The following is a 23,123-nucleotide window of genomic DNA, read 5'->3' on the forward strand; positions in this document are numbered from 1 at the left end:
CCCCTATGATCTGTATGGGCCCCAGCAGTCACATCCATTGATCACACCCTGGAGAGAGCTGATAAAGGGATTTTCTCAAGACTTTAAAGGAGTTGCCCAATGAACACTAAGTAGCTGACCGCAGGGGGTCTGAATGCGGGGTGACCACTGGCATCTCTGGCACTCCCATAGAAGTCAATGGAATGTGTAGTGTCTACAGCGCACACCTCACTGGAAGCAAGGGTCCTGTTCTGTAGATCGCAGGGGGTCTTAAAGGGGTTGTCCAGTAAAAACCTATCCCCTATAAGTTATTACATTGATTGCCCGCAGCTTCCACTAGTGGGGGGTTTGCAGTAGTGCCACCATTTGTCCATGGCCATTTGTGGTACTGCATTTCAGCTCCATCCAAGTTTATGACCCACAAAAGTTGTCCAGTGGTAAGAAATGTATCCCCTTTCTGCAGGATTTGGGATAAATGTCTGATTGGAGGGGGTCTGACCACTGGGACCCCCACTATCTGACCTGTGGGGCCCCTACTCTGTTGAGCTGCTGGTATTGATTGTGGTCCCCATCATTATTGCCATTGTTTTGCAACAGCTGGAGGCACCCTGGTAAGGAAACGCTGCCCCAGAAGATAGGAAGGCAAAGAAACCCCTGTATAGGTAGAAGCCCCCCCAGAAGACAGGTAATCCCTCTATAAATGGTAAAAACCCTCAGTAGGCAGTGAATCCCCTATTAGGTTGAAGCCCCAGGTTGGTCTTAGAGCAGTGTTACCCAACCAGGGTGCCTCCAGCTGTTGCAGAACTCCAACTCCAAGAAGGCACACCAGGAATTGTAGTTTTGTAACAGCTGGAGGCGCCCTGGTTCACTGCGATCTAAGACCATTCATAGCAGGACAAATTCAGAGTCTTCATTTGGCCAAAATATGGTTTTCCCAAGTTGATAATGATAAATTGATTTAAAAAAAATAAATAAATATTCAAAGTTAAAATTTTATTTAAAAACTTCAGATAATTTAAAGGTAAAACAAAAAGTGCATTTACACGTTCAAATGTGAAATATTTAAAAAAATTTTTTAAAGCCACATCTATAGAGAACGGTGCAGGAGGAAGCCATATTTACAGACCGCGATAAGGACGCATGGTCATTGGAGACGCGTAGGAATGAGGCCCGCTCCACTATACAGAACGTAGCCTGGATATAGAAAGTTTCCACCTTGTGAAACTTGCTGGGACTTCTGGTTCTTCAAACGCTTAATAGCCGCCACAGGTGAAGCTTAATGATCGGGCATTTTTGCCCCCCACTAGTCTCTTCCTGCTTTTACACAGTAAATCTGACTTGGAGGGAAGATCCGTGCATTCGTCCTTTCCGAAATTCTGGGCCTGTTTTGCTGCTTTAAGTTCCCTGTGCAAAAGGAAACAAAATTGTTAAAATCTAAAAATGTCAGCTTCAATTAAACTGAGCTGCAATACCACACACAACCTGGGGACAGGGGTGGCGCTTTTTTTTTATTGTTCTGATCCTGGATAACCCCATAAAATTTCAACGGGTGACTGATCCCAACCCAAGTCAGTCACCTGGGTGACCCCCAGCAGCCTAATTAGATGACCAGGTGCAGTGTTTAGACACCTCCCCCCCCTACTTGTGGAGGTGGGGTGGACAGTTGCCTGATTGGTTTGGAATCCACCTGGCCCTAACAACCCCTATAAGGAACCCTTCTGCCCTTGCCATCAAAATGCACCAAAAAGCAGTGTTTACCCCCTTATTGACCAGTAGAAGAAGCCATTTCAGAAGCCGCGCACCCACCTCTCCAGCATGGCGGTCTTGAATTTTTCTACATTGAGTTGTTTCTGGAGCTGGGCTGCCTTTCCATGAGATCTTCTCAGGACCGGATGCTTCACCAGGGTGGCTGCCGAGGGTCTGGCTGCGGGATCCTGATGAATCAACATCTAGATGGCCGACAATAGAGAAGTGACTACTAGGGCAGAACCATAGGGGGGCACCCTATGTAAAAATAGACATGGAACGGGGCTTCTACACTGGTCTTATACAGTGCTCCCTCAAGTTACAATATTAATTTGTTCCAGGACGACCATTGTATGGTGAAACCATTGTATGTTGAGACCATAACTCTTATGGAAACCTGTAATTTGTTCCGAAGCCCCAAAAGGTCATCCAAAAATAGGAAAAAGGGAGGATTAAAGATAAGTAGATAACTAATATAGTTACATATAAAAGTAATAAAGATTTGCTGGAGCTGTAATCACTGTCTATGTAGAAGACAGGAGCTTCTTCAGGGCCCTGTACAGAACAATGTCCTAAAAAAGTAACATGGAGCCGCCCTTACGTGGTGTCCAATGGAGCAGCTAACCCTGGTACAGGTAAAGAGTAGACAGGAATTCATTGCATACGATTCGGTAATACAGGGGTTTTACCAGTAAATGTCCATTCCAACTGGTCAGTTTTTAGTCCAGAAAAAAAAAAAAAAAACATTGTAACGGGGGGGGGGGGGGGGGGGAACACACCCTTGTAACGGGGGGGACACCCCCTTGTAACGGGGGGGACACCCCCTTGTAACGGGGGGGACACCCATGTAACGGGGGGGACACCCATGTAACGGGGGGGACACCCATGTAACGGGGGGGACACCCTTGTAACGGGGGGACACCCTTGTAACGGGGGGACACCCTTGTAACGGGGGGACACCCCCTTGTAACGGGGGGACACCCCCATGTAACGGGGGGACACCCCCATGTAACGGGGAGACACCCCCATGTAACGGGGAGACACCCCCGTAACGGGGGGACACCCTTGTAACGGGGAGACACCCTTGTAACGGGGGGACACCCTTGTAACGGGGGGACACCCTTGTAACGGGGGGACACCCTTGTAACGGGGGGACACCCTTGTAACGGGGGGACACCCTTGTAACGGGGGGACACCCTTGTAACGGGGGGACACCCTTGTAACGGGGGGACACCCTTGTAACGGGGGGACACCCTTGTAACGGGGGGACACCCTTGTAACGGGGGGACACCCTTGTAACGGGGGGACACCCTTGTAACGGGGGGACACCCTTGTAACGGGGGGACACCCTTGTAACGGGGGGACACCCTTGTAACGGGGGGACACCATTGTAACGGGGGGACACCATTGTAACGGGGGGAAACCATTGTAACGGGGGGAAACCATTGTAACGGGGGGAAACCATTGTAACGGGGGGAAACCATTGTAACGGGGGAAACCCTTAGGCCTCAATGACAAAAATACTTGTGTGATGTAGCAGAGGGGGGGCCCAGGTGAGACCCTTGAGGGACGACTTTGCCACCACAACATGCAAATGTTTGTGCCATAGTCAATTGCCCACGTAGCTCCAGGAATATTTCCACAATTTGAACGTTCGTGTTCCCCCCCCCCAATCACCTTCCATACTGGTCCACGATAGATGTCATCTTCACTAGTGTTGAGCACGGCTATTCGGAATGCCAATTTTTATCGCGAATATCATTACTTTGCCAATATTTTGAATTTTGTGCTATATATCCGTAATGACGAGTATTATTCTTTTTGTTTTTTTCACATGCAAATTTTCGCATAGCAGATATCCGAATGTCGCAAACATAGGACAAATAATAGTCAATATATTCGCAAAATATCGCAAATTCGAATATGGCCCCTACCGCTCGTCACTAATCTTCGCCCCTGGAGAACATCAGTCCTAACACTGTCACTAAGGACACCTTCGTGTATTTTGTATAACCAAGTGCCGCCGTACCTTAAGGAGGTCGAGAAAACCAGGAGCGAGCGACTGCGGAATCTCTGGCAGGTTGCCCTTTCTGATGTCGTGCCAGCTGTCGTCATTGCACGGTAGAGGGCTCGCGCCAGCTGCCGCCGTAATAGTGAGGCCAAGAGCGAAGAGGTCGGCCTTGGGTAGCTGGCTGTAATCCTGAAAGAAAAAAAAAAATCACAAATGTTGCGTCTATAGTTCCGCATATTAACCATCTGCACGGGATCCTGGCACCAGGGGCAGCACATAAGGAATGGGTTCGTTTGTCCTTAAAGGGAAATTCCATTAAAAATAATCCAATATCCCATCAAATTGTGTTTTAAAGGGGTACTCCGCCCCTAGACATCTTATCCCCTATCCCAGTGTTTCCCAACCAGGGTGCCTGCAGCTGTGGCCAAACTACAACTCCCAGCATGCCCGGACAGCCTTCGGCTGTCCGGGCATGCTGGGAGTTGTAGTTTGGCCACAGCTGCAGGCACCCTGGTTGGGAAACATTGCCCTATTCAAAGGATAGGGAATAGGATTAGAGATGAGCGAACTTACAGTAAATTCGATTCGTCACAAACTTCTCGGCTCGGCAGTTGATGACTTATCATGCGTAAATTAGTTCAGCTTTCAGGTGCTCCGGTGGGCTGGAAAAAGTGGATACAGTCCTAGAAGAATCTTTCCTAGGACTGTATCCACCTTTTCCAGCCCACCGGAGCACCTGAAAGCTGAACTAATTTACGCAGGAATAGTCATCAACTACCGAGCCGAGAAGTTCGTGACGAATCAAATTTACTGTAAGTTCGCTCATCTCTACTTATTAGCTGCTGAATACTAGAGAGAAAATTATTCTCTTTTTGGAACACAGCTCTCTGCTGACATCATGACTAGAGATGAACGAACTTACAGTAAATTTGATTCGTCACGAACTTCTCGGCTCGGCAGTTGATGTCTCTTCCTGCGTAAATTAGTTCAGCCTTCAGGTGCTCCGGTGGGCTGGAAAAGGTGGATACAGTCCTAGGAAAGAGTCTCCCCTAGGACTGTATCCACCTTTTCCAGCCCACGGGAGCACCGGAAAGCTGAACTAATTTATGCAGGAAAAGTCATCAACTGCCGAGCCGAGAAGTTTGTGACTAATCAAATTTACTGTAAGTTCACTCATCTCTAATCATGACCAGTGTGCTCTCTGCTGACACCTCTGTCCATTTTAAGAACTGTCCAGAGCAGCATATGTTTTCTATGGGGATTTTCTCCTACTTTGGACAGTTTTTAAAATGGACAGAGATGTCAGCAGAGAGCACTGTGGTCCAAAAGGAAAATAATTTCCTCTAGTATTCAGCAGCTAATAAGTACTGGAAGGATTAAGATTGTTTTAATAGATGTAATTTACAAATCTGTAACTTTCTGGCACCAGTTGATTTAAAAAAATATATATTTTTCCACCGGAGTACCCCTTTAGTGTTGCTCACGAATATTCGCAATTCGAATATTATTCGCGAATATCGCATATTCGCGAATTTCGCGAATATAGCGCTATATATTCGTAATTACGAATATTCGTTTTTTTTCCTCACAGTACACATCAGTGATCACCCCTCTCTGCTTCCAGCTTGTGTGGTGTAAAGAAGGCTGTAATACTACTGTGTGAGACTGGCGTACGAAAATTCGCATATGCGAAAATTAGCATATGTTAATTTTCGCATATACGAATTTTCGCGTATGTTAATTTTGTATGTGATAATATTCACATATGTTAATTTTCGCATACGCGAATGTTCGCATATGCGAAAATATATCGAGAATATAACGAATATGCGAATAGTCGCGAATATATGACGAATATTCGTCCATATATTCGCGAATATTCGCGAATCCGAATATGGCCTATGCCGCTCAACACTATACCCCTTTAACCCCTAACCAGATATTGATGGCCCATGCCACTATGCTTTGATCTGCTACATATAAAAGTACAACTCAAATATGGCCACGTCAGAGCCCTTCATTATGGCCAACAAACCCCATATTTTGTACTTGCCTCCTGAAGAATCTCATTGGCCAGGAACCTGCTGTCTCCTTCCTCCACTTGTGGGTTTGTTATAGAAGTCACATGACCGAGATCACCTGAAACCAAGACGAGAAGTACCTAAAACCTACAGTAAGTTCCTATATACCCAGGAGGACACTGGGGTTTAGTATCTAAGAGTAGAGTTCTCTTTATGGGTTTTGATTAGAGATGAGCGAACTTACAGTAAATTCAATTCGTCACGAACTTCTCGGCTCGGCAGTTGATGCTTATCCTGCATAAATTAGTTCAGCTTTCAGGTGCTCCGGTGGTCAGGAAAAGGTGGATACAGTCCTAGGAAAGAGTCTCCTAGGACTGTATCCACCTTTTCCAGCCCACGGGAGCACCTGAAAGCTGAACTAATTTATGCAGGAAAAGTCATCAACTGCCGAGCCGAGAAGTTCGTGACGAATCGAATTTGCTGTAAGTTCGCTCATTTCTAGTTTTGATTTCCGACAGGTATTTTCACAAGGTATTTACTAAGGTTTCCCTACGTTTTGCACTTTTCTCTATTATTATTATTATTTATTATTTATTTATTTTTATTTATTTTTTTATTATTTTTTATTATTTTTTATTATTTTTATTATTTTTTATTATTTTTTATTATTTTTTATTATTTTTACTATTTTTTTTTTTTACACATGTTCTGACCTGTGGGGTTTTCCTCAGCTCAAATCCACCACATTTTCTGTGGAAACCTTAGTAAATATGTTTTGGATTTTTCTAAACTGTCGGGGACACGCCCCTTTTTTCGGGACGACGCCCCTTTTCTGGTTTTTCTTGTACAATGGATGGTTTTGTTTTTTTTTTGGTGGCAAATTGTGTTGCATGGAACGTGCACCACAATTTGGGTGCAAAACCCGAGAAAAAAAAAAAAAAAGTCAGGACCACGTTAGTAAATAAACCCCTCTTAGTAGCGTCGCACTATATATGGTACACACCAATCTTATACAGGACGCTGGTGGAGGAAATCTCATCCTCGCCATCACTGTCCTCCTGTCCCACTTCAGTCAGCTTCCGACAGATGAAGATATTACCTGGAACAAGAACAGCAAAAGAGGTTACACGAAGAACAGTGGAGGGGTCTCTACATATTCGTGAACGTTCACACTGAGGAAAAAGGCGATAAAATGCCCTCGCTGAAATTTGGCATAGAAATACAGTCCCATTGACTTAATTTAAAGGGGTACTCCGCTGGAAAACAAATTGTTATATCAACTGGTGCCAGAAAGTTAAACAGATTTGGTAATTACTTCTATTTAAAAAATCTTAATCCTTCCAGTACTTAGCAGCTACTGTATGCTCCACAGGAAGTGCTTTTCTTTTTTTTAATTTCCTACTCTCTGCTGACACCTCTGTCCATTTTAGGAACTGTCCAGAGTAGGAACAAATCCCCATAGCAAACCTATCCTGCTCTGGACAGTTTCTGACGGACAGAGGTGTCAGCAGAGAGCACTGTGGTGTGACAAAGGATATTCAAAAAGAAAAAAAAACTTCCTGTGGAGCATACAGCAGCTGATAAGTACTGGAAGGGTTAAGATTTTTTTAATAGAAGTAATTTGAAGTAACTGGTGCCAGAAAGTTAAAGATTAGTGAATTACTTCTATTAAAAAATCTTAACCCTTCCAGTACTTAGCTGCTGTATTATCCACAGCAAGTTCTTCTCTTTTTGAATTTCCTTTGTCTGACCACAAGTGCTCTCTGCTGACACCTCTGTCCATGTCAGGAACTGTCCAGAGCAGGATAGGTTTGCTATGGGGATTTGCTCCTAATATGGACAGTTCCTAAAATGGACAGAGCACTGTGGTCAGAAAGGAAATTCAAAAAGAAGAGAACTTCCTGTGGATTATACAGCAGCTGATAAGTACTGGAAGGATTAAGATTTTTTAATAGAAGTAATTTACAAATCTGTTTAACTTTCTGGCAGAAGTTCATTTAAAGAATTTTTTTTTCCAGTAGAGTACCCCTTTAACTCTGATTCCGGCAGAAGATTGGACATGCCCGAACTTCCAAAGGAATTCAGACCTGTCGGAACGTTTCCGATGTATGTCTCAATTATGGGGCAACTAAATTACAAGCAATATAATGTGAAAATAAGGCGGCACTCACCATACAGTAGGATACTTTAATCTTCAGTTGCAAAACATGCAACACAGGTCAGGAGTCAGACAGCGGGAGATGCACCAGGGACGACCGTTTCGTGCGTCATGACGCACGAAACGGTCGTCCCGGTGCGTCTCCCGCTGTCTGACTCCCTGACCTGTGTTGCATGTTTTGCAACTGAAGATTAAAGTATCCTACTGTATGGTGAGTGCCGTCTAGTTGCCGCCTTTTCAAATTCAACTATACTACAGTTCTCCAGACTGAGCACCATCTCGAGCAGGACATTTGCGATGTCGGTGCGGCATCCTCCGGTCCGGGTGGAGCGCGGTACCAGAGCAGTCTATCATTCGTTTCAGAAGCCCCGATGAGCTGACAAGCAATATAATGTACCCACTTGGCTTAATATCCATGTGCACCAGGCCGGAGCTGTGTATATACTTCAGCCCCATGGACACTTGTAGAAGAATCTCCTTCAGCTCTTGCTCCATCACCAGCTGCCCGCTCTTCAAGTTCTCTGTGATCAGGTCCTGCAAGCTGCCACCTGACAAACAGTATAGAATAAAATATTAATTTTACTATGTTTTATTTGTGTTTAAAAAGCTGCCACTAGGTGTCTCCCTATTTGTCCAGGACACATTTTCCCCCCATCTTTTGCACAGACTTTGGACTCTTGCTGGCCTAGCAGATGTCCAAAAGCAGGAAATGCTGAGGGGTGTGTGTGTTTGCAGCCTTATCCAATCATAGCTCATCTCACACTGAACTGCTCTGGGTTGTGTGTAGCAGAGTGAGGGCGGAAGTTCTCCCCTGTATGGCTTCAGATGATGTCACATCTGCTAGGTAATGCCCCTTCCTAGCCTGTGAATCTGACAGACTGAGCAGAAAATTCTGAGAATTATCAAGGTAGAAAACTAAAAGGGCACCTTTCATTAAAAAAAAACTTGATATATTATAGATTAATGTATGCAGAATAATTTTCTAATAGCATGTTATTAAAAAATATGCTTCTTTCTATTTAATTTTCCACTTTGAAAAAATGACCTTCAAGTCCTTTTTTTATATAGATTTCAGACTCATGCTGGAGTCCTAAATCTCCGACTGCAGCCGGGACACAGACAAGCTCAGCACTGCTCCCGGGGAGCAGTGCTGAGCTTGTCTGTGTCCCGGCTGCAGTCTGAGATTTAGGACTCCAGCATGAGTCTGAAATCTATAAAAATAAATAAATTAAAAAAAGGCTTGCGGCCAGGACTGGTAGGGAGACCCCGAGTGGTCATTTTTTTTTAAATAGAAAGAAGTATATTTTTTAATAACATGCTATTGGAAAGTTATTCTGCATCCATTAATCTATAATATATCAAGTTTTTTTTTGATGAAAGGTACCCTTAAAAAATAAAAATAAAGGCAGGGGTGGTTTATCATGATGGGGGCCGTGAACCGGGAGGATTATAAAATTTAACAAGATCACGAGAGGTTCTCTCAATTTGGCACCTTTTAAGTGCAAGACAAATCTATAGTGTAGTGTTTTCCAACCAGGATGCCTTCAAGTGTTGCAAAACTACAACTCCCAGCCAAAGGCTTCCCGGGCATGCTGGGAGTTGAAGTTTTTTGACAGCTGGAGGTACCCTGGTTGGGAAACCCTGCTATAGCCGACGTGTTCCCTGTAACCAATCAGTAATCACCCATAGTGCGGCATCTCCCCGGCCTTACCATTGCAGTATTCATTCTGTATGATCATATGGGTGTCTTCTGCCCAGGCAGAGTAATATCGCACGACATGTGGGTGATGGCCCAGCACGGCATGGGCATACACTTCTCTTAACGCCAGCTGCCTGCAACCAGAAATGGACTTTAGTTCTAAGCTTTTGTGACAAAACTTGACAAAGGAATTTCTTGAAAGTGCTCGTTTGAGTGACGTCACCGTATGGTGCCTCCATGCTCTGAAGCGTTGCCTCTAATAAAGTCAATTTCCATAAAATGGCATTTGATACTGCATGCTGCAATTTCTAATCCATGATAAATTATTGTCAGATAGGTGATCCTGCAGCTTTGGTCAAAAATAGAATACCTCACCGTACCGTACCCCCCCCCCCCCCCCAGGTTTCTTGTAGCTCTACGAGCTAAATTTCCCAGCTCCAAAGATGATGTGTCATCACAGCCAATAGCTGTAATTTCAGCAGTGTCGACACGTCAGTGGCACTGCTGCATCCGCCAATTTGTTGCAGCGCTAATGTGTCGAAACCATGTAATCTTTGGAGCTCGGTAAACAGACCATTGGAGGACCAGGGAACTAGTGGCATAGGATTGGAAAAGTCTTCTCTGGGGTCTACATCAGATCCAACAGCTACTCTGGGGTTTACATCAGATCCAACACTTCTCTAGGGTCTACATCTGAGCCAACACCTTCTCTAGGGTCTACATCTGATCCAACACATTCTCTAGGGTCTACATCTGAGCCAACACCTTCTCTAGGGTCTACATCAGATCCAACACATTCTCTAGGGTCTACATCTGATCCAACACATTCTCTAGGGTCTACATCTGAGCCAACACCTTCTCTAGGGTCTACACCAGATCCAACGCCTTCTCTAGGGTTTACATCAGATCCAACACCTTCTCTAGGGTCTACATCTGAGCCAACACCTTCTCTAGGGTCTACATCTGATCCAACACCTTCTCTAGGGTCTACATCTGTGCCAACACCTTCTCTAGGGTCTACATCTGTGCCAACACCTTCTCTAGGGTCTACATTGGAGCCAACACCTTCTCTAGGGTCCACATCAGATCCAACGCCTTCTCTGGGGTCTACATCTGATCCAACACCTTCTCTAGGGTCCACACCAGATCCAACGCCTTCTCTAGGGTCTACATCAGATCCAACACCTTCTCTAGTGTCCACATCTGCTCTAATCCAACATCTTCTCTAGGATCTACGTCTATTTAACATCTTCTATAGGGTCTATCTGTTCCAACATGTTCTCCAGGGTCTTCATCTGATCAATTGTCTTCTACAGGGTCCACATCTGCTCTAATCTAATGTCTTCTCTAGTATCTACATCTGATCCAACACCTTCTCTAGGGTCTACATCAGATACAATGTCTTCTCTAGTGTCCACATCTGCTCTAATCCAACATCTTCTCTAGTATCTACATCTATTCAACATCTTCTCTAAGGTCCATATCTGCTCTAACATGTTCTCCAGGGTCTTCATCTGATCAACCGTCTTCTACAGGGGCCACATATGCTCTACATCGGGTCTAATTTTTTAATGCTAATACATGTATATATTTAATAGTGTATATCTCATATAATGTATAGTACCTTGTTTAGCGTCGCAGGACCTTCGGTCATGTGACCATGTTAGTAAGCTCTATGGTATGTTGAAGGACCTTAGGAGGTCCTTGGGTCAGGTGCTACCCACAAATCTTTGTAATGGTGATTGACACAAGTATGGACCAATTAGCACTAGTCCAGCCCCTGCACATATAAGGGAGCTGTAGCTAGTTATCGCTCTCTTGGGTTGCTGCTCTCGTGGATGCCGGACTAGCAGGACGGATCTGCGCAACTTTCAAAGACACGCTAGGCCTCAACACCTACCGGCCTCAGCAGAACTAAAACCGTGAGTTCTAAGCAACCCTAGCTAATGCTAGCGTGACTACTGGACCGCAACTAAATCCCCTAAATCCAGTGGAACAGCGCCTAATACCTAAAGACTCTAAATTGCTAAAGTCCCAACCTTTGTCAATCTCCAGAGAAAGAAGTTGTATGCATAGAGACTGTTCAGTTTATGAAGCTTGCAGAAAATCTTCAGTAAAAGTTATACCTGTTTCAGAAAACTCTCTGGTTGTGGACATTCTATTATTCTCTACCTCCCCATCGCTCTTGGGAAGGGTGGCGGTAGGACAAGAATTACTGAGGAGCCTTCACCCTGGCGTCACAAATAGCAAGGGTTAACAAGCACCCTTTAATTACTGCACAGCTACACTCCCCATACCCTACATCCCCCAGGCTATCACATGGACACTAGAGAAGACATTGTATCTGATGTAGACCCTACAGAAGGTGTTGATCTGATGTAGACCCTAGAGAAGTTGTTGATTCAATGAAGATCCTAGAGAAGACAACTTCTCTAGGGTCTACACCAGATCCAACACCTTCTCTAGGGTCTACACCAGATCCAACACCTTCTCTAGGGTCTACATCAGATCCAACACCTTCTCTAGGGTCTACACCAGATCCAACACCTTCTCTAGGGTCTACACCAGATCCAACACCTTCTCTAGGGTCTACCTCAGAGCCAACACCTTCTCTAGGGTCTACATCAGATCCAACGCCTTCTCTAGGGTCTACACCAGATCCAACACCTTCTCTAGGGTCTACATCAGATCCAACACCTTCTCTAGGGTCTACATCAGATCCAACACCTTCTCTAGGGTCTACCTCAGAGCCAACACCTTCTCTAGGGTCTACATCAGATCCAACGCCTTCTCTAGGGTCTACACCAGAGCCAACACCTTCTCTAGGGTCTACATCAGAGCCAACACCTTCTCTAGGGTCTACATCAGATCCAACGCCTTCTCTAGGGTCTACACCAGAGCCAACACCTTCTCTAGGGTCTACATCAGAGCCAACACCTTCTCTAGGGTCTACATCAGATCCAACACCTTCTCTAGGGTCTACATCAGATCCAACACCTTCTCTAGGGTCTACATCAGAGCCAACACCTTCTCTAGGGTCTACATCAGAGCCAACACCTTCTCTAGGGTCTACATCAGAGCCAACACCTTCTCTAGGGTCTACATCAGAGCCAACACCTTCTCTAGGGTCTACATCAGAGCCAACACCTTCTCTAGGGTCTACACCAGAGCCAACACCTTCTCTAGGGTCTACACCAGAGCCAACATCCTCTCTAGGGTTTACATCAGATCCAACACCCTCTCTAGGGTCTACATCTGAGCCAACACCTTCTCTAGGGTCTACATCAGAGCCAACACCTTCTCTAGGGTCTACATCTGTGCCAACACCTTCTCTAGGGTCTACATCTGTGCCAACACCTTCTCTAGGGTCTACATCAGAGCCAACGCCTTCTCTAGGGTCTACATTTGATCTAACATCCTCTCTAGGGTCTACATCTGATCTAACTTTAGGATCTATTGCAGTTCTTCCAGTTGTTGCAAAACTACAGCTCCCAGCATGCCCGGACAGCCAACGGCTGTCCGGGCATGCTGGAAGATGTAGTTTTGCAACACCTGGCGGCACCCTGTTTGGGAAGCATTGATATATTGCTTTGTTTCTTCTGGCATAGGATTGGTAAAGTCTTATTTTTTATGTTGTTCTCTACCAGTTGCTTTGCAACATCTGGAGGGCCATGGTTTAAAGACCACTGGTCTATACCGTGGTTATTTTGAAAAACCTCATTAAAATAGGTATTTTATGTAAATTTGGGGTCCTGCTTTAAAGGAAAACCCCACAGCCGCCCATACAACAAGTGCGATTACTCACTCGTCAGTGGATCCCGCCAGCGGCTTCTTTGATCGCTTTATGGCGTAGATGCAGCCGTCCAGTCTCTTCACACACTTGTAAACTGCTCCGAACTCCCCTGCCCCGATCCTCTCGATCTCCAGGAATTCCGTCTTGTATCGAGACACCATGTTTGTTTCACGTAGTAAAAACCTCTGGGATGGAGCAAACATTTTGGAAACAGCTATGCATCTTTTTAGCGGCCATATTTATAGCCCAAGATGACAGTATTAGGAATTTAGGTAAGTAAACACTCTGTGCATGATATGGGCAAACTAAACCAACCCAATCACCATCATTAGTCCTACAGCACCGTCCGTTTCATTCTAGCACTGCTGCATCTATGCATTTTATTATTGTAGCTGGGACATTTGATTACCAGTCAAACCCACAGAAAATCAGTGTTTAGTTACTGTTAACTACAGGATGACATCCCCTATCAGATCCCTCCTGCAGATGCCAGACCTCCACCAAGCTCTATCTGTATACTGCTGCTGCAATCTCTATGGAATCAGGATATATAGTAGTTATACACCTCCCCTCCAGCTCTATCTGCTGCTGCTGTTATCTCTATGGGATAAGTATAAATAGTTATACCCAGCTTAAAATAAAATAAATATATGAACGCAGCCTTAGGGGAGGTGTATACTATATATATTCTGATCACAGAGATAGCAGCAGCTGGGAGGTGTGTGAGGGACCAGAAGGAATCTGATAGAAAGTCAGCTGACCCAGGACTGACCTTTTCCAGGGGGTGCAGGGTTGTTGTCAGGCTGGTGGTCATATGACCAAGTTACAATAAATAAAAGCATGGACGCAACTGTGCTGGAATAAAACAGATGGCACTTTAGGACTAGTGATTGTGCATGATATGGGCAATAAAAAAGTGCTTCTTTACTGTGGAAATTATTTTTTAAATCAACTGGTGCCAGAAAGTTTAACAGATTTGTAAATTACTTCTATTAAAAAAATCTTAATCCTTCCAGTACTTATCTGCTTAATACCACAGAGGAAATTCTTTTCTTTTTGGAACACAGTGCTCTCTGCTAACATCTCTGTCCATTTTAAGAACCGTCCAGAGTAGAAGAAAATCCCAATAGAAAACATATGCTGCTCTGGACAGTTCCTAAAATGGACAGAGATGTCAGCAGAGAGCACTGTTGTCATGATGTCAGCAGAGAGCTCTGTGTTCCAAAAAGAAAAGCATTTCCTCTGTAGTATTCAGCAGCTAATAAGTACTGGAAAGATTACGATTTTTTTTAATAGAGGTAATTTACAAATCTGTTTTGTTCATAAAAAAAATAAATAAAGAATAAAAAAAGTTTTCCACCGTAGTTCCCCTTTAATTTAATGCAATTTAAGGGGACAAATTTTGAGCCAAGTTTTTCCTTAAAGTCATACACACCTTAGAAGGATGTCCTGCGGAAACTTCTCTGTCTCTGTATTTTAAATGGTGGATCAGTACATAATAAGGGGGGGAAAAAAATACACACACTGATTAGGACAACATTATATTAACTCCTGTGATTGTGATTATGGTTGATACCCAAACCAAGCAGAACAACTGAGCAGGGTCGCATCCCTATCCCATACCTGATCCTATCCTGAAAAAAAAAAAAGAAAAACTCACTTTGGGAGGACTACAAGTACCCACACACCCTACATATTTAATCACCTGCAATGTTCCGCCTTCCTCTTGCCGTTCGAGTTAAGCTGCATTTGTCGATACGTTTCAGGGGTGAAAGGGTTAATGTTGACCAGCGCCGGGTCTTCCAATCCAGCACCTGTGCCAGCAGCAAACCTCAGAAGCCTCTGCCCTCTACAGGGCACCCGCCCGCCGGGTGACGGGAGGTTCTTGTACAGCAAACTCTGCGGGGAGAAAGTAACAATTAACCCTTGTGGTAAAGCCTCAGGTCAGAGCAGTGGTCGACTACAACTTCCAGGTTTGTGATAGAATCGCTATGGCTGAAAACTCGTGCCTGCCATATCTGATAAAACAGGTAAGCACAAGAGCCTCTACATTCTCTGATACAAAAAATTAATTATGTGACCTCTGTAATAGATAAACCCCTGGTCCCTCTAAAAAAAGTAAAGTCTCCCTCCCTCTAAAAGGGTTTTCCATACCTTTGGGGTGTACGGCGTGTCGCAGAGTTTCAGCTTCTTCCATGTGCTGTAATGTAGAGGGGTCCCTGGACATTCTCCCTCCGCAAACAGCTTTGCTGGAGGAGAGCAGTCACTATCAGGGCTGGCGTCCTCCTGGGATGGGGAGAGCCCCCTCTGGTTCCTCTGAGGAGTGACGGGGTAGGGGCTCTTATGGCTCCTCCAGGTGAGGGTATCCTCAGCCTCTTCTGATTGCGGAGAACCTTTCACACGCTCATTGCTTACACTGTCCTCTTCCTCACCGCTAGAGAAGTCCAGCTTCTGCACCACTCCAGAATCATGCGCCATTGTGTGCATCGTCAGGTCTGCGGGGGGGGGGGGGGGTATAAAGGTGACATGTGGTACAAAGAAATGGCAGAATACAAGGGTAGACATACCATGCAGGCAACCTAGGGGGTCTTAACATAGGGGCCCAGCCCAGAGTGGTTATTAGGGAGGAGCGGCATTCGCCATATTCGAATTCGCAAATTTTGTGAATATATAGATGAATATTCGTCCTAGATTATCGAATTTCGCATATCCGCATGTTCGCACACGCAAATATTCGCACAGAAATAGTCGCATAGAAATATTCGGGTTCGCGATATATTCGCACACAAATGTTCGCACACATATATTCGCACACAAATGTTCGCACACATATATTCGCGATATATCCGCACACATATATTCGCGATATATCCGCACACATATATTCGCGATATATCCGCACACATATATTCGCGATATATCCGCACACATATATTCGCGATATATCCGCACACATATATCCGCGATATATCCGCACACATATATCCGCGATATATCCGCACACATATATCCGCGATATATCCGCACACATATATCCGCGATATATCCGCACACATATATCCGCGATATATCCGCACACATATATCCGCGATATATCCGCACACATATATCCGCGATATATCCGCACACATATATCCGCGATATATCCGCACACATATATCCGCGATATATCCGCACACATATATCCGCGATATATCCGCACACATATATCCGCGATATATCCGCACACATATATCCGCGATATATCCGCACACATATATCCGCACACATATATCCGCACACATATATCCGCACACATATATCCGCACACATATATCCGCACACATATATCCGCACACATATATCCGCACACATATATCCGCACACATATATCCGCACACATATATCCGCACACATATATCCGCACACATATATCCGCACACATATATCCGCACACATATATCCGCACACATATATCCGCACACATATATCCGCACACATATATCCGCACACATATATCCGCACACATATATCCGCACACATATATCCGCACACATATATCCGCACACATATATCCGCACACATATATCCGCACACATATATCCGCACACATATTTTGCCTATATATATTTGCATGAGCACATATTCGCGAATAGTCACGCCTGCGAATAGTTACAGTCACACAGTCACACACTGTATAAGCAATCTAAAAATTGCCCATGAAAGTCCTCTAGGGCAGTGTTTTGCAAAGTGTGTCCACCTGTTGCAAAACTACAACTCCCAGCATGCTAGCATGCAACAACTGGAGACATTGTTTGGAAAACACTGCCCTTAGGACTGTACGGGCCATGCTGGGAGTTGTAGTTGGGGCGAAAAAACAACAACAACAAAAAAAAAACAGAATAGTTATATGGGGAAAGGGGGGCAGAGCAATGGCTTTAATATTAAAAAAAATAACCTCCATACATAGGGGTATACCATAATGTGCACTGTAAGACCAACCCCCCCCCCCCCCCAAAATTGAAAAATAGCTTTTTACTCCTCCATTTCAACCCATTTTCTTGCTTTGTCTTTATGTTTTATGGTACAACTTAAAAAAGGGACATTACACAGGACAAATGGTCCTAAAAAAATAAAAAAAAAGAAACGTGTAAAAAAATATGTATACAGCACTTTGTATAATAAAAATATAGTTAGGGGTTTACAGAAAAAAAGATGATTCAATTCAGAAAGGGTTAATGTTGGGTTAAACCAAGGCGATTAGTTTGGCGCAGACAAGCACCAGGTCCTTGTATGTTGGGAGCATAGGCTGTGGCGGTGTTCACCAGCTTCACATCAGGCCACATTTAATGATACGGGCCCAATCCATGTTCCACCCTAAGGCCCAAAAATGTACATAACCTCATATTGGACGCCATTTACCCTCCACCATGTGCAATATTTTTTTTTTGACATTTTCAGCTCTGACGTTTTAACCAGACTCACACAGTTCAGTAAATTTTTTTTGTCCTCCCAAAGCCTTTACTTACCAGCTACTCCCATCCTCCACTGGGCAAAAAATAAAAAAGACCCAGGCCCTCCTGAGCCCTTGTTATATAATGTCTGTAGGGATCCTCCAAACACCTGTCAGTGGCTCCTCTACCTGAGCACCCCTCCCTGTTAACCTCCTGTTTGCTGGAATGGGAATAGTAGAAAGGCTACAGCTCGATTCACACCACGTTTTTGTCTCCGTGAGGGAACGAGCACATCGCGTTTCTGCTGTTGTTAGGCTCGGTTTACACCGAACTCCTCCCCCCCATTAATCGTATCTGGCAGCAAAACGGAATGCCGTATCCTGTTACGTGGAGCAGCGGACCCCATTCACTTCTATGGCCAAACAGAGTCCCCTATTTTTAAGGGTCTATTCACACTTCTGAATTTCCTGCTTGCGGGACGGAACGCCCCCTTCCCGCAATCTATAACTTCACCCCTATCTGATGTATTTTCTGCTTCTAAACCAGGATATGATTTTCCAGTTTTCTGTAAGAAAAAAATGTCCGCCAATGGTGCATACAAATGGGCCGCAGCATGTGGTGGTACGGTCTTGCACAATTGTGTACAGGGTTCAATCATCACCGTTGAAATTATTATTAGGGCGCATTCAAACTGCATTTTTTAAGCGTTCCTCTAAGGCTGCGTTTACACGGCCGACTAGACCCGTCCCATTTTTCTCCCTTTAAAAAAAAAAAAAAAAAACGGACTTAAAAAACAAAACGGACAATAACGGATGTTATCTGTTTGGATCCATTTGGATCCGTTATTGTTCAATTAATATCAGAAGTAAAAACGGATTGAAAAAACGGATGCAAACGGATGACATTAAAGGCTCATCCGTTTTCCATAGACTTCAATGTTAAATTTACTGTATCCGTTTTTTTCTTCCGTTTTTTTTTGTCAGAAGAAAAAATGGACAGAGGTGTCAGCAGAGAGCACTGTGGTCAGACAGAAAGGAAATTCAAAAAGAAAAGAACTTCCTGTGGATCAAGGATTAAGATTTTTTTTAATAGATGTGATTTACAAATGTGTTTAACTTTCTGGCACCAGTTGATTTAAAATAAGTTTTCCAGTGGAGTACCCCTTTAAGGGTATGATCACACTGCGGTCCTGCCACTGTATCCATCGGCATCCCGTCATAAAGGAGAAGCTGACGTAAACTGCTAATGGGAGCAGCGGACCCCATTCATCTCTATGGCCGTATGGAGTCCGCTAGTGACTCAGTTGGGGATGTAGCCGCTATTTTATTTTGGGGATGTAGCCGCTATTTTATTTTGGGGATGTAGCCGCTATTTTATTTTGGGGATGTAGCCGCTATTTTAAAGGGGCGGGGGCTGTAGCTCTTATGAAATAGAAAGAACGCCGATGGATACGGTTAATGGGGCAGGAACACGGGGAGATTTATCAAAACCTGTGCAGAGGAAGGGTGGTGCAGTTTCCCATAGCAACCAATCAGATCGCTTCTTTCATTTTTAAAGAGGCCCGTAAAAGCGATCTGATTGGTTACTATTCAATGGATAGGGGGATAAGATGTCTAATCGCGGAGGTCTCACTGCTGGGGTCCCCCGCGATCTCAGCTGCGACACCCCTGTCACGCGGTGCACGGAGCGAACTCTGCTCTGTGCCCGATGACTGGCGAACGCGGCCGCCACTCCCCCTCCATTCATGTTTATGGGAGGAGGCGTGATGGCTATGCGGGTTAAAGGGGTACTCCGGCGCTAAGACATCTTATCCCCAAACCAAAGGATAGGGGATAGGATGCCTGATCGCAGGGGTCCCGCCGCTGGTGACCCCCGTGATCTTGCACGCAGCACCCCGTTATAATCAGTCCCCGGAGCATGTTCACTCCGGGTCTGATTACTGGTGATCACGGGGGCCGGAGCATTGTGATGTCACTGTTCCGCCCCGTGTTCCGCCTCCTCAATGACAGCTGTCATGCCCCCTCCCATAGGCTTGCATTGAGGGGGCGGAGCGTGACATCACACGGGTGCCAGGCCGTGACATCACAATGCTCCGGCCCCCGTGATCGACAGTAATCAGACCTGGAGCGCACACGCTTCGGGGACCGATTATAACGGGGTGCTGCGTGCAAGATCACGGGGGTCACCAGCGGCGGGACCCCCAAGATCAGGCATCTTATCCCCTATCCTTTGGATAGGGGATAAGATGTCTTAGCGCCGGAGTACCCCTTTAATTCCATCTGCCCTCACCACAACTTACAACCTGGTGACAGGTGCGGGGCTGTTTTTGGCACAAATCTGCTCTATTTTTATCTCCACCTGAGGGTTTTCCACGAACTCCTCCCCGGATGTGATGTGATTTGTCGGCTGTGGACCAGAGGGCGGTATAGAGAGGGGAGGGGGGAGGATGTGTTTGGATATAAAAGGTCAGCAGGATGGCGGAACGTTTTCTCTGCTTACTATCTGATTAATGTTTCTCTGTCTGGTGAACTGAATATGGAGGAAACGTCTCAAAGAAACAAGTCAGGTGTAGATTATTATTTCCCCCTTAAGGCTCCATGGGTGAGGGGGGAGGTCCAGGGGGTGTGTGGTTAGTCAAATTTGTGAATACTGTATATACTCGAGTATAAGCTGAGGCCCCTAATTTCACCCCCCCATAAAATTGACCCGACTATAAGCCTAGGGTGGGAAATACATCATCCTCCCCCACCTATGTCATCATCCAGACCCCTGTCATTAAAGGGGTGTTCCAGGCAAAAAAAACTTTTATATATATATATATATATATATATATATATATATATATAATCAACTGGCTCCGGAAAGTTAAACAGATTTGTAAATTACTGTTATTAGCTTCTGAAGTTTTCTGTCTAACTGCTCATTGATGATGTCATGTCCCGGGAGCTGTGCATGATGGGGATAATATCCCCATAGGCACTGCACAGCTCCCGGGACGTGAGTCATCAGAGAGCAGTTAGACAGAAAACAACAACTCAACTTCAGAAGCTAATAACTATTGGAAGAATTAAGATTTTTTTTTTAATCAAAGTAATTTACAAATCTGTTTAACTTTCCGGATCCAGTTGATATATATGTTTTTGCCTGGAATACTCCTTTAACACCCCTGTCATCATCACCATCGTCATCATCCCCCCCCCCCTTAATCATCACCACCTATCAATCCCTTCATCAGTGGTCTTCAATCTGCGGACCTCCAGATGTTGCAAAACTACAACTCCCAGCATGCCCGGACAGCCAAAGGCTGTCCGGGCATGCTGGGAGTTGTAGTTTTGCAACATCTGGAGGTCCGCAGGTTGAAGAGCACTGAGAAGGGATTGACAGGCGGAGAGTTCACTCGAGTATAAGAGGGGGGCGTTTTCTGCTTATGCTCGAGTATATACGGTATATGGATTTTTGTCCTATGTTTGTAAAACTTGCAGAATTTGTGCTATGTTCAGGGTTTTATATTTTTTAAACATTTTTATATATATATATTTTTTTGTACTCGCTTGTGTTCCCTGATCAGGGTTTTGACAGAGCACAAGGTCAGTTTTCTTCTATTTCCTAATCTGACTCTTTGTTAAAGGGGTACATCATGGGAAAACAAATGTGTTCAGATCAGCTGGTGTCAGTTATACAGACTTGTAAATTACTTCTATATATATATATATATATATATATATATATATATATATATATATATATATATATAATATATAAAAAAAATCTTAATCCTTCCAGTACTTATAAGATGCTGTATGCTCCAGAGGAAGTTGTGTAGTTCTTTAATATGACCACAGTGCTCTCTGCGGACACCTGTCTATCCTGCTCTAGACAGTTCCTGGCACGGACAGAGATGGCAGCAGAGAGCACTGTGGTCAGACTGAAAAGAACTCCATTTCCACTGAAGCATACAGCAGCTAAGTACTGTAAGGATTAAGATTTGTAAATGGAAGTCATTTACAAACCTGTATAATTTTCCGGCACCGGTTGATTTGAAAACAAAGAAGTACTCTGGTAGAAAAAACAATTAAGTCCAGCAGAAAGAGAAAACCGCTCAGTGTATGGGAGCACTCCGCTGCTGGTCCTTAAACCTGGTAACCAAATGGTGACTCTTTATCTGCCTGTGTCTGTGGTTTATGAATGTGTTTAGGGGTCGGAATTTTAATAAGCTTTATTTTTTTGACTTTTTTACACACTTTGTGTGTGTGTTTGTTGTGTGTGTGTGTTTGGGTGTGTGTGTGTGTTTGGGTGTGTGTGTGTGTGTGTGTGTGTTTGGTGTTTGTGTGTGTGTGTTTGGTGTGTGTTTGGTGTTTGTGTGTATTTGTTGTGTGTGTGGGGGTGTGGGTGGGTTTGGCGTGTGTGTGTGTGTTTGGCGTGTGTGTGTGTGTTTGGCGTGTGTGTGTGTGTGTGTTTGGCGTGTGTGTGTGTGTGTTTGGCGTGTGTGTTTGGCGTGTGTGTTTGGCGTGTGTGTGTTTGGCGTGTGTGTGTGTGTGTTTGGCGTGTGTGTGTGTGTGTGTTTGGCGTGTGTGTTTGTGTGTGTTTGGCGTGTGTGTGTGTGTGTTTGGCGTGTGTGTGTGTGTGTGTGTGTTTGGCGTGTGTGTGTGTGTGTGTGTGTGTGTGTTTGGCGTGTGTGTGTGTGTGTGTTTGACGTGTGTGTGTGTGTGTGTTTGGCGTGTGTGTGTGTTTTATTTTTATTTTTTTTAGCAATCTGGTTGCTTTGGGCAACAGCTCCACCCTTCCTCCACACAGGGTTTGATGAATCTCCCCTAAAGAGTCCTGATATCAATGCATGTATACTAGCAAAGAGACTAAACTCTTAAAGGGGTACTCCGGCTCTTAGACATCTTATCCCCTATCCAAAGAATAGGGAATAAGATGCCTGATCGCGGGGGGTCCTGCCGCTGGGGACCCCCGTGATCATGCACGCCGCACCCCGTTATAATCAGACCCTGGAGCTGTCACGCCCCCTCCCATAGGCTTGCATTGAGGGGGCGGAGCCGTGACGTCACAATGCTCCGGCCCCGTGATGGACAGTAATTAGACCCGGAGCAAACACTCTCCAGGGTCTGATTATAACGGGGTGCGGTGTGCAAGATCACGGGGGTCACCAGTGGCAGGACCCCCCCCCCCCCGCGCGTGATCACGCATCTTGTCCCCTATCCTTTGGATGGGGGATAAAATGTCTAAGCGCCGGAGTACCCCTTTAATAAAATGCATCGCTATGCAGGTGTTTTGCTT

General features: G+C 44.9%; 1 protein-coding gene and 1 long non-coding RNA gene across 3 annotated transcripts in view; one reads left to right on the forward strand and one right to left on the reverse strand.

The window, feature by feature from the left end:
* Positions 1–8,308, forward strand: part of LOC130267686 (uncharacterized) — a 14,819-nt gene extending 6,511 nt beyond the window's left edge. The window contains exons 2-3 of the long non-coding RNA XR_008843243.1: positions 5,799–5,909; positions 8,174–8,308. This is a non-coding gene — a long non-coding RNA (uncharacterized LOC130267686). The remainder of the gene's footprint in view (positions 1–5,798; positions 5,910–8,173) is intronic.
* The window catches only part of WEE2 (WEE2 oocyte meiosis inhibiting kinase), a 52,537-nt gene continuing 30,432 nt past the window's right edge, over positions 1,019–23,123 (reverse strand). The window contains exons 2-12 of one of the 2 annotated variants that reach the window (XM_056517762.1): positions 15,562–15,902; positions 15,113–15,306; positions 14,843–14,876; positions 13,420–13,592; positions 9,627–9,748; positions 8,317–8,463; positions 6,761–6,856; positions 5,790–5,875; positions 3,755–3,925; positions 1,786–1,928; positions 1,019–1,383 (exon numbers count right to left, since the gene is read on the reverse strand). In XM_056517762.1, coding sequence (XP_056373737.1) covers positions 1,233–1,383; positions 1,786–1,928; positions 3,755–3,925; positions 5,790–5,875; positions 6,761–6,856; positions 8,317–8,463; positions 9,627–9,748; positions 13,420–13,592; positions 14,843–14,876; positions 15,113–15,306; positions 15,562–15,902 — 1,658 coding nt within the window. In that variant the 3' untranslated portion in view covers positions 1,019–1,232. Of the gene's footprint in view, positions 1,384–1,785; positions 1,929–3,754; positions 3,926–5,789; positions 5,876–6,760; positions 6,857–8,316; positions 8,464–9,626; positions 9,749–13,419; positions 13,593–14,842; positions 14,877–15,112; positions 15,307–15,561; positions 16,057–23,123 lie in introns of those variants that run through there. The other variant, XM_056517761.1, reaches the window with a different exon arrangement.

The sequence above is a fragment of the Hyla sarda genome, chromosome 4, assembly GCF_029499605.1.
Source record: "Hyla sarda isolate aHylSar1 chromosome 4, aHylSar1.hap1, whole genome shotgun sequence".
In the NCBI taxonomy this organism is placed as follows: domain Eukaryota; kingdom Metazoa; phylum Chordata; class Amphibia; order Anura; family Hylidae; genus Hyla; species Hyla sarda.